General features: G+C 37.6%; 1 protein-coding gene across 2 annotated transcripts in view; it reads left to right on the top strand.

The window, feature by feature from the left end:
- Positions 1-8,029, top strand: part of CAMSAP2 (calmodulin regulated spectrin-associated protein family, member 2) — a 78,806-nt gene extending 70,777 nt beyond the window's left edge. For both annotated transcript variants that reach the window (XM_010134218.1, XM_010134219.1), the window contains 6 exons: positions 1-66; positions 558-778; positions 1,826-1,898; positions 3,952-4,067; positions 5,822-5,940; positions 7,430-8,029. In XM_010134218.1, coding sequence (XP_010132520.1) covers positions 1-66; positions 558-778; positions 1,826-1,898; positions 3,952-4,067; positions 5,822-5,940; positions 7,430-7,735 — 901 coding nt within the window. In that variant the 3' untranslated portion in view covers positions 7,736-8,029. The remainder of the gene's footprint in view (positions 67-557; positions 779-1,825; positions 1,899-3,951; positions 4,068-5,821; positions 5,941-7,429) is intronic.
- The last annotated feature ends 3,073 nt before the right edge of the window (positions 8,030-11,102 follow it).

The raw sequence follows: 11,102 nt of genomic DNA on the forward strand, positions 1-11,102 counted from the left end.
AAGAGAGACTCTGCTTCGAAAGCAGCAGCTGGAAGCAGAACTAGAACATAAGAAGGAAGAGACAAGGTAAAACTACATGTCCTGATCCAAGTGATCAGTAATACCGAACGTAAAAATGTCTGGTTTAGTTAATCGTTTAACTTCCATGTCAAAAAATTGCATCTTAATCTCAAAGGTATTTAATCCTAGAGCCAGATGACTGAGGAGCCCGCCTGAAGTTACATGCCAGCTGGTCCTGCAAAATCAGCAGGTGGCATCAGCTCAGTCTAAATACGTGAGCCCTGCTGGCCTGAGTGAAGCTCCTCAGAGCAATGCCTTGCCCTGTGCTTTTTATTCTGAGGGAGACCGTATAAATTTAGGTTTCTTTCTGCACAAATGCACAGTGCTCACTCAGTTACAGCAGTCAAGCTAATAAACATGGTTTTGATTTCACTAGTAACAGTATCCCAAACATTTTAAACTGTCCAAGAATCTGATGCCTGTGTCCTCACTGTGTTAGCTAAAACCGTTAATTTAGAAAGTTTTCACTGATAGATGTATTTGATTTTTTTTTTTAGACGCAAAACAGAAGAAGAACGTCAGAAGAAGGAGGATGAACGAGCCCGGCGAGAATTTATTAAGCAGGAATATATGAGAAGGAAACAACTAAAGCTAATGGAAGAAATGGATACTGTCATAAAGCCCCGTTCTCTCTCAATCAAACAAAAAAAGCCACGTCCAAAATCTATTCATAGAGATCATATTGAATCACCTAAGACACCAATCAAAGGTCCACCAGGTAAAAAGTGTTCATGTGGAAAAGAGTCTGTTCATGCTAAAACACCAGCTTGTTTTTTGGTACTAACAAGCACATGCATTTATTAGTGTCTTGTGCTAAACTGAAGCTGCACGTGCCCAAACTGGAAAGCCAAATCTGCGAATAGAAATGAAAGGCTGGATGTCATTACCTGCTATGCCTGCATGCATATAGAAACAGACAACAAGGTTAACTGGGTGAAAACCCGGTGGAAGCACCTGTGTGTGTTGCAAGTTTCATACGCACCCCCTCCTTATGCACTTGTAGAGCAAGGAATGAATAAAGTTAGGAGATAAGAAACTGATAAATAAAACGGTGATTATTATAAGGTGAAAGTACTTAAACTCCTGCTTAGTACAGACAAAATTAATATAGAGGTACTTCTGTATTTCATGTTTTTTCCTGTTTTGCTCCCCTACTGTGTGTATAGTTATGACTGTAGCAACATGAGTCAAGTGGAACAATTTCACATTCTTTTAGATACGACATAACTGCAGTAATGATTGGAAGAAGTATTGCCAATTTATGGACAGAAAGAAATAACCAGGCTGCTCAGTGGTCCTTTTTGTTACAGCATCGTATAGCCTTGTTACTCTGCTGCATCTTCTCTAGCTGCTTCCCTCCATCTCCCAGTGTAATTTAAAGTATTCCCTTAACACCTTCCAAGAATCTATTCCAAGCTTTAAATGAAGTCTCTCAGGCTCTTTTTCATGAGGACTTACTAACTTTGATTGCGTGTTTTGATTTGCATAGTGCCAATATTCCCATGTCCACGCTTCAGGTTAATGCTTAGTCTGAGACCATCCCAGGTGGCTGCAAACAGCTGGGCGTCAGCAAGCGTTTCTGATGAAGCGCACCAATATGCATGCACGTATATCATGTATGGGTGTAAGAGTCTCGTACAGAAAAGCTCTTACCAACTTTCTAGTGCTGGTGTTGGGTCTAATGAACAGACTCTACTACTTGCATAGGTTTATAAGCCTTAACTTTGTTTTTATCCAGGTTCACAGCTTTATCGTGTTTTTTCAGTATCTAGTCTTTCATTGGCATCGCTGAATACAGGGGACAATGAGAGTGTGCAGTCAGGCAAGAGAACGCCAAGGTAAAGCTAAAATAACCATTTCATTTAATAAAATTTGATAATCAGCTGTGTAAAATTAGCATGAATTTTAAAAGGTTGTTCATATATATATACACACCCACACTGTGTGCTCCGAGAACAGGTAGGTTTTTCCTGATTCGAGACATGGAGAGTTTCCACTGTCAGGCATGAGGGAACCAGTGATCATTTGTTTCACAAATTTTACCACGTAAACCAGTTGGGCAGCTATAAATTAGGTCAAAACGAGGTGCTATATTCACACAGCCTCTTTAATTCACCTGCCTGTGTTTAAGTCTCAACTTGTGCACACTTCATTAAACCTGTGTGCTACGTGCAGCTATAGAGCTTCTTTTCATTTTTAACGTAGAAGCTTCTTTTCTGGCTTTTTCCCCGTAGCAGTTGTAGAGGGAAGTATTAAATGTTCACTAGGACTTCAGCCTTTTCCAACCACCAGAATTTATTTTGCATTAAAAATCACCTGAAAGTAAAATAAAAAGATATAAAAATAACATAAAATTATTAATTTTATATACAAAATCTATATTGTATTTTAGAGGAAAATTAATATTTTTGTGTAATTACTTAATTCAGAGAAATACTGGTTTCTGTACGGAAGAGAAGTAGGAAAGACAGACAAACTAGGAAAAAAGGTTTGACAAGGAGTACTACTCATCACGTTATCCCAGCATGTTTTCATGGCCACTACACAGCAGTCATCAAGTCTGACATGCCTGCAGCTGGTTTCACTTGACTTTTCAATTTCCTTCATGTCTTGAGAACTGACTTTCTGGTTATTACATAAGAAACTTTAATAAAATGATCCAAGTATCCTATCATGTATTGTCTTCTCTCAAAATGATCACTTCTGATGGAGAGGGGGTTTCCTTCCAGCGGTGCTGGCTGTTAGACAAGGCTTGGTGTCGCTTACCTACAGAGGCTTCCCTGGGGTGACCCCTGTCTGTAGAGTTCCAGTCAAACAGTGCTGTGCTGTACTTGCAAGGAACAGTACAGCTTCCTCTGGCTTTGAATTTGATTTGGGGGGTTGAGACTTTTAAAATACGATAGAATTCAGTACAAATTGCTGCAAGTAACAGAGCTGAAAGAATTCTCCGTGTCTTTCCAGACCCGTACTTTCGCCCTTTCCTCACATCAGAATTGTCCTTGGGTGCTCACACTGAGTGAATGTCTGTAATAATTCTGAAGTCTCCTTCATGAATGTGCTAATCACAAAAGGTGTAGGATGTATTATAAACTGAATTTTCATCTATTGCTGATTTTACTGGAGGTTGTTGTGCAGATAAACGTTATTATAATACCACTTTTTTTTTCTTTTTCTTCGCAAATAGTGCCTTTCTTCTCACCTAGAAAACCTTTCGCTCTAAGCTGGAAATCTGACTGGCTTTTGCAGCAGCCACAATAAAAAAATACTTTAAATATCTTGTAATAATTTAAGAAAACCTTACAATCTTGCTTAGGCCTTTAAATGCAAAATTACTCACATGTGAGTGCAGACACAGCCTGAAAAATTACAGCACCAGAAGTTACTGCTTAGGAAAACAAAAATTAGGAAGGGAATTGTTTTGCTGTCCTAAATAGGGCAGTTCTCGGTGCCCATTGTCATAATAAGTATAAATGAAGTACATTTTTAATTCACATTCATCATTCTATCGAGAACTGGTTTGTTTGCTACACGAGATAATGTTGTTTTGCTAGTACCAATGTAAAAGTAACTGGAATTCTGATTTAGTAATAATATTCTACAGCCTAGAATATCTATCAGGTTTCTGTCCCTCAGGTGTAGCCCCAAAACTTACTAACATCCACTTCACCCAAATACCAACTTCTTGCATCACTCAAAGTATTTTACACAATCAGTATTTTACAGAAATCAATTATCCATTAATTTCTTCTGTAAATCTTGTGCAGTTAGGTTTATAGCCCTCAGTTCGAATCACTGTGTTCTACCTGAATACAGTTTGCCTTCCTTTCAGATTAGAAGGCTTCTCTGCTGAACATGGCACCTTTTTTTAATAGTTTTAAAATTAATGTTTAGGTCTGAGTCTGTGGAAGGATTTTTATCTCCAAGTCGCTGCGGTAGTCGCAATGGAGAAAAAGATTGGGAAAACGCATCTACGACCTCTTCAGTCGCCTCCGCTACAGAATACACGGGTCAGTGACAACAATATTCAGAAAAGTACCTGTCTGTTAGTGGCTCTATGCGTGAAAAGTGTTCAGTTACCTGTATTTTGTTTCCTAAAACTTGATTGAGAATGCTCTCATTAAAATGTTACTTTCACCTCCTTTAAAATAGATGGTAATAATCCAAGGTTAAAATTTTTAATCCAGACTAGATGTACTGATTCAGTGGCATTCGTGATAACCGGCATAAAGTGCGGTCAGGCCCATAACAGCAAATGGGCTCACAGGTCACTGTGCCATATTCTCTCTAGCAAGGCAAGAAGAGTTCAAATTTAATCTCAGTTTAGAATGGAGTTACAAAAAGGAAAAACCAAATTGCAACAGGAAGAAAATCTACGTAGTAATGTGAATTTAAATATTCCTCACCCTTTGTTTCCAAACAGATCCTTTGTTGTTTATTAAAACCTTTAAAATCTGACATCTAATTCTTTATTATATTATGAATCAAACAATAATGGCATCTTCATCCCTTTTCTCCACATACACAGCATGCAAAGGCCTGCCATCATCAAGATTATAAAAGCTCCATTTTTGCCCACCTAATACCACTTTGGGCAAGAGTAACGTTAGGTATTTTTGATAAACTTCTAGGGAGATCAGATTTGTTTGATGGGCCGGCATAGCTCTGTGTGTCCTAGCGTATGTCTGTTTTGCACATCATCTTAGCTCCTTTCCACTGGAGTGACTACAGTCTGGAAAGGCAAAGCGGTCATTCTGAACGTCAGAAAGCACTGACCTGTTTCTAAAGCACGACGCACCAGTCCGTTTGTGCCACATGCATCTCAAACTGAGTTGCAGGAGGGAGAGCAAGACTTTGCTTGGATGGTCTTGCCGAGTTTCCTCATGAAGATCCATGCTGAAGATCATCTTGTAATGATTATTATGTAGAGCTTATTTTTAAATGAAGGAGTATACAGGTCCTAGGGATTGAACAGAAGGCTTTTTTCTCATATTCTAGTATCTCCACTCTGTCAGTCAGATTTCTTACAGCTGTTTTGTGTGGATCCTAGGATTTTTTTCCCAAAGAAGAGAGAAACTGAGATTTGATTTCTAATTTAATTGGTAATTGCTTGTATCCTATGTTCCTTTCTAAGACTTGGAATTGGTACTTACATGTTGTTTCTTTCAGATGGTATTGAGACAAGTATGCATATGTTTCAAAATTAAAACACAGGAGACTTCTCCTTCAGTGAGATAAATCAAGTGTTTTTACAGACAGAATAACCTGACGAGTGTTAGGCCTTATCTTTTATCCCTTATCTTTTATTTTGAGTAAATTGTCTCTGGAATTCCAAGGTGGTTAGGCTACAGTTACTCTAATCGCTGCATCAGCTTCATTGTTACACCTCTCAACCTTGAAATCACAGGCGTAGATGAAGAAAAATGAAGAATTAGCTTCCTCCTGGGCAACGGAAATTCTAGTTAGAAAATGTAAAATGTTTTGTTGTTCGTAGAAAAGGTCCTCTGAGAGAAAATACATTTACTAATACTGCCAATAATAATGACTTAATAATGAAAGACACATTTGTAAGCAAATTCCTTAACAGCTGACAGAATGGCATTTAACATTTTGTGAAATCTGTGGTCTCTAGCCTAAGTCTATTTTATTCCTGGGTTTGTATTTTCACGCAGAAGATCCATACCAGAAGTGCTTCACAGCATTTAAAGTAACTCTTTGTTGGCCTATTGATTAACTTCGCTGATTTGTCATTCCTCCTCCGTAGGACCAAAGCTCTTCAAAGAACCTAGCGCTAAATCCAACAAGTATATAATTCAGAATGCGCTGGCACATTGCTGCTTGGCTGGAAAAGTAAATGAAGGCCAAAAGAAAAAGATACTGGAGGTAAGGGTACTCTTCCCCTAAAAGCATAAACACCCAAATCAAACCGCAGTCAGGCGTTAGGAAAACTCTCAAGTATAAATGCAAATATTGAAAAGCATCTTCTGAGGTTATGCTAGATCTTACTGAAAGTCTTGAGTAAATCCTGTGACTCGCTTCCTGTAGACAGAAAGGTTCTCTAGTAGTGTAGAGAAAATAGCTGTTGTGTTGTACCTGCAGCGCAGGAAGCTGACTTAATTGACGAGTTAATTGATAGTTACTGCTTGTGTAATGTGGTAATAGCTTTTTATAATTTGCCCACGATCTTGTTTCCCCTAACATGAAAAATAGCCAGCTTACACGTACTGATCCTCAGACTGGGACCTTTAGAACTAAAGCACACCTCTCTCAGGAACAGAGAGAACTGAAATACACCCCTCCTGGGCTTTTTCTTCAGTTTCCAAGCAGCAGTGCAAATCCGGGATTTTCTATACAGAGAGGTGTCTTCCAGACTCTTCTCTTATGCTAGTATAAACCTTTCTGAAGGTGCACAAATGTTGTAAGGGTGAGAGAACTCAGGGACCGGTGTGTTTCCACGCGAAAGGAGTAACATGGAGTCTGAGGGTTGAGTAATGGGACTGTTCCTTTTATCAAATGTGACAGATTTGACAGATTAAATAGATCAAAGAACACAGGTACTTGGAATCTGGATTTAATTCCTTTTCCAGAATAAACTTCGCAGCCATATTTCATGCCCTTTCTTCTCTTTGTACGTTTTCTGCATTCAAGTTTAGATGCTGCCTCCCCTGTCTTTCCGGCTACTTTTTGGAAATAGCAAGTGAGAAATCAGGACAGCCTCTTGCAGTTACTCTTCAAGTAACTGGGAGCATAATAACCCTCAGAAATCTCAGGAAAGAGCAGTCGTATAAAGGTCACGCTTATCTCTGGGATGCAGCGTATGTCAGTAGGAGCTGTACACCTTCAGGGTACACATCCCATAGAAGTTGGTTTGGGTGGAATAGGAATCTGAAGATTTCCGATAATAATGAACTTTTGCTTAATACACTTCAACAGACTTTATGGTTTGACTAAACTTGAATGGGTGGAAGGATGACTGAAACCCCATTTTAGCAATGGAGGAGCTTTCAGGCGCATTTAGACGTCCAAATTTCCTGTTCCCAAACTTGCAACTATTAGACCAGTTTGATGAAATGGATCAAAGAATTGTTACTAGGTCTGCAAAAACTTTAATACGTCTGTTCTTGAGGTGCAACTAAACAAGTATTGATGAAATAAGATTATGCCTGAGCAAGGTGGCTATCTTCTCAAAATCCAGATAGGTGAGGCTTAGCAAATTCCAATGATGGAAAATATGGTCTTTTAGTGGACAGTTAGACATATGTTTCAGTTCTGGTAGAAAACAAATTCAAAATGACAGTCTAATGATTTTGAGTGTTTTCTAACTACAATATGAAATTCATATTGTGAATCTTTTTCTTTCTTTCTTTTAAAGGAAATGGAAAAATCCGATGCCAATAATTTCTTAATCTTGTTCCGGGATTCAGGCTGCCAGTTCAGATCTCTGTATACGTACTGCCCTGACACTGAAGAAATCAATAAACTAACGGGAATAGGTCCCAAATCTATCACAAAGAAAATGATAGAGGGACTGTATAAATACAACTCTGACAGGAAGCAATTTAGCCACATACCTGCCAAAACTTTGTCTGCCAGTGTTGATGCAATTACCATTCACAGTCACTTGTGGCAAACCAAGAGACCAGTAACTCCTAAGAAACTGTTACCCACCAAGGCATAGTATACGGGGAAAAAATTGCTTCAGACAATTACGATAAACTTGCACTTCATCTTTACTGCCTATAGGAAATAGATTTCTAGTTGCCAACAAGACTCTCAACTTAAAACTGGACACCAGGTTGTATTATCATGTCCAACTGGAATGTAAACACGGTGTTTAGGAGTGCAGAAGATTATCGCTTAGGTGAATAATTATGAGTGATTACAGAAATGTTTGACTTGTGTGGAGACCTGTATGTGCTAATACAATATATAGAGTATATTTGCTCTGTATTTTGATTAGATACACTGAAGCACTGAATGTTCCTCTAGTGACTCAAACTACATTTTTTTTACATCTGTTGCCTTACATGTTTGTATTTGTGCTTGTCTTGAAATATGTTTCCTTTCACTAAAGAAATACTTAATATTCTCAGCACCACTGAGCTTTGCATACTGACTTACAGTAAAGACTAAATGGTATGTCACTGAAGAACAGCTGGATGGGTCTGTTCTGCAGATCATTATTGCGTGCTGTCACAAAATCAAGATTCGTTCCCCTGAGTATTTATAATTCTTTTAAATTAAATAATACTGATTTGCTTATAGACTAAACAGTATAAGAAAAACCTTTGAACTGCTTGAAGTTTCCTTCAGATGAATTATTTAACAACTCAGGGTATAGTTAGGTGATGCAGTTATTCCTCTTTCAGTAAGTTACCATCTGAGACGTAATGGCTGACCATGTGCACGTTCTGAATAGCACTGAAATGCAGAGTAAAAGTATTTGATAGACCTCTGGAACACTTCAAGGAAATGTGCGTTATTTTGAATTGTTCCAGATGAGGAGCGAGCACAAGGTCAGGTCCTGCAAGGAAGTTGTGAAACATTCAGAACTAGATCCCTGGTGTTTGCCTGACAGAACACTAAAAACATTCAGAAGAATCACAGAATTCACGAAGTCACAGATCTTTCACAAGCTGGGTATCTAATTCCTGTGGGGTTTAAGATCCAGGCTGTTCTCTGCTTGTCCTGCCTTCAGATCTGCCAGCTCAGACTTACATCGATTTTCAAGGGAGTAGACATCCAATAAGAATTTTCAGTGTGTCTTACTAAATTGTTTTCTTGACAGAATCTTAACAGGTGACGTCTTGTGACACTTAGCAATTTTAAATACATGTGGCAAAAAAGCCTAAATGACATTTCAATAAATTTATAATATGAGCATTTGCAAAAACAAACTCTAGGCACGTTTCAGTATTATTTATAAAGGGCTGCATTTTACTCCAAAACGGTGTTTGATAGATCACTATTCTGTTTCAGTGTTTATTTTTCTTATAATTTGCTTTTAACATAGCACTGTTCTGAAAAAAGAAAGAAACTACAAACTTGAAGCCTCCCCTAAATCTGTGGCTATTTTGATAATGTACACCAGAGGATTTGTTGGGGGAAAAAAAATCTCATTCTCAGGAAAAGACTTGAATGATTTGTGATTCTGTTCTGTTTCAGTGTTGTGACAACTCCATTAACATAAGACAGTATTGTGCTGTAAGTACATCGTCTGTTCTGTTTCATGGGGAAACTACAACGATGTTCATATTTCTCTCATAAACTGCTTTGAGAGAACTATGCCTCACGACTATGATGTGCTCATTTACTTACAGAAAAGATGCACAGGAATGAGATGTCATTAAGCAGTTTAGAACAGTACTTTTTTTTAAATTATTATAAGGCCTTAGGCATCAGTGCATCTGGGTTATAAACGTTTTCTCAAAAATGCTGTCAGTTTTACTGTAATTTATGTTCTTATATTTATGTATATTTGTTAAAACTGTAAAAAAAAGAAAAAACACTTTAAAATACATGTTTAATATGTATGTGGCTCAAAACTATTTGTGGCTAGCTGATTCCTACTGTTTGCATGTATATCACCAGGACAAGTAACTCTTACTTCAAGTGTATACATATTGTGTATATAATATATAAATAATATTAAAAAGGGGGGAAAGAGGGTTTGCACATTCTGCCTGTTAGATGGTTCCTACCAACACCATTGCAGGAACATCTTGAATAACAATATGAAACTGTGTATAATATACAGTGATTCAAGAAACCAGGAGGTTGGAATTAACTGATAACACATGTAGTGAGTAACTTCAAAAGAAGTTGTATCATGGGAGGCTTTTTATTTCTAAAACCTGTACTATGATTTAACTGGAGATTTGTAACACCGTAAAGACACACGCATCGATCTAATCAAAGTGAGCTTACAAACATGATGGGAATTCTTTGAGTCATTTTAAATATATCTGAATGTATTATGAACTCGGCATTTGTCAACAGGTTACAGGTTCGTGCAGTGTCTAAAAGTAGAATGTGAATAATGCAGCTGAAAATTCCATTGCTTGCAGTATAAAGTTTTACTTCATACAGGAAAAGTAAAGGTAGATACGCTTTTCCTTTTTAAGCCTGCAAATTTTCTAATTACAGTGGATCTTTGGTTAGGATCATGTTTGAAAAAAAGAAAAGAAAAAAAGTAAAAAAAAAAAAAGAAGCTTTCCATAAAGGCCAGTATTTATCACTGACCTTTTCAAACACACTGGTGCTTTCATCAGGGGTATTATTATTGTTGCTATGACTGAATTGCCAAACTCTCGTCTTAGTTTTTGGAGCAAAATTTCATATTCTAACAGTCATAATAGCTACTGAAATTTTTTTTTTTATGTTAGTATGACTGTTAGTTTTTATTATTTGGCTGTTTAAAGCCAAATTCAGCTATTTAATTATGATTTAGTGGGCACTGTTTAAAAATGTACAGTGTATTGTGTGCTTACTTGTCCACTTCTATGGAGCATAGCTTCCATATTTTTTCAAATGCTGTGCTGTAAAATATTGTCATTGCTACTTACATGGTACAGTGTAGTTTTTTCCCTTTCATTTAAATAAAAGCATGGCACCAAAAGTACATTTTTTTGTTTTCTTGCTTAAATCTAAATATGAACTGAAACTATGAAATTCACACTGATGTTTAAATCTTGTTTCTTCCTGTATTTCAGCAACATAGAAATTACAGGAGATAAGCACTGTGTTTATTCCTCCTTTTGTTCCCCGTTCTTTCTTACTCTCACATGTAATTTAGCTTTGTGGTGTTACCAGACAGAGACTATTGAAGAATCAGGCTTCTCACCTCATTCTTGAGGACAAAGCGGTGTTATCCTGTTCTCTCCAGACGAGAGCTTCACATTGCACGTCAGCTGATAAACTCCTGTACTCTGGTGAGCTTCCATTGTTCCAAAACCACAGAAACTTACTGCTGGGTGTAACAGGATTGCTTCGGATGGGAAGGGTTTCAAGACGAACTGAAGCGTTATCTTCATCAAGACAGCTAA

Source organism: Buceros rhinoceros, unplaced genomic scaffold (genome assembly GCF_000710305.1).
Source record: "Buceros rhinoceros silvestris isolate BGI_N320 unplaced genomic scaffold, ASM71030v1 scaffold17094, whole genome shotgun sequence".
Lineage (NCBI taxonomy): Eukaryota > Metazoa > Chordata > Aves > Bucerotiformes > Bucerotidae > Buceros > Buceros rhinoceros.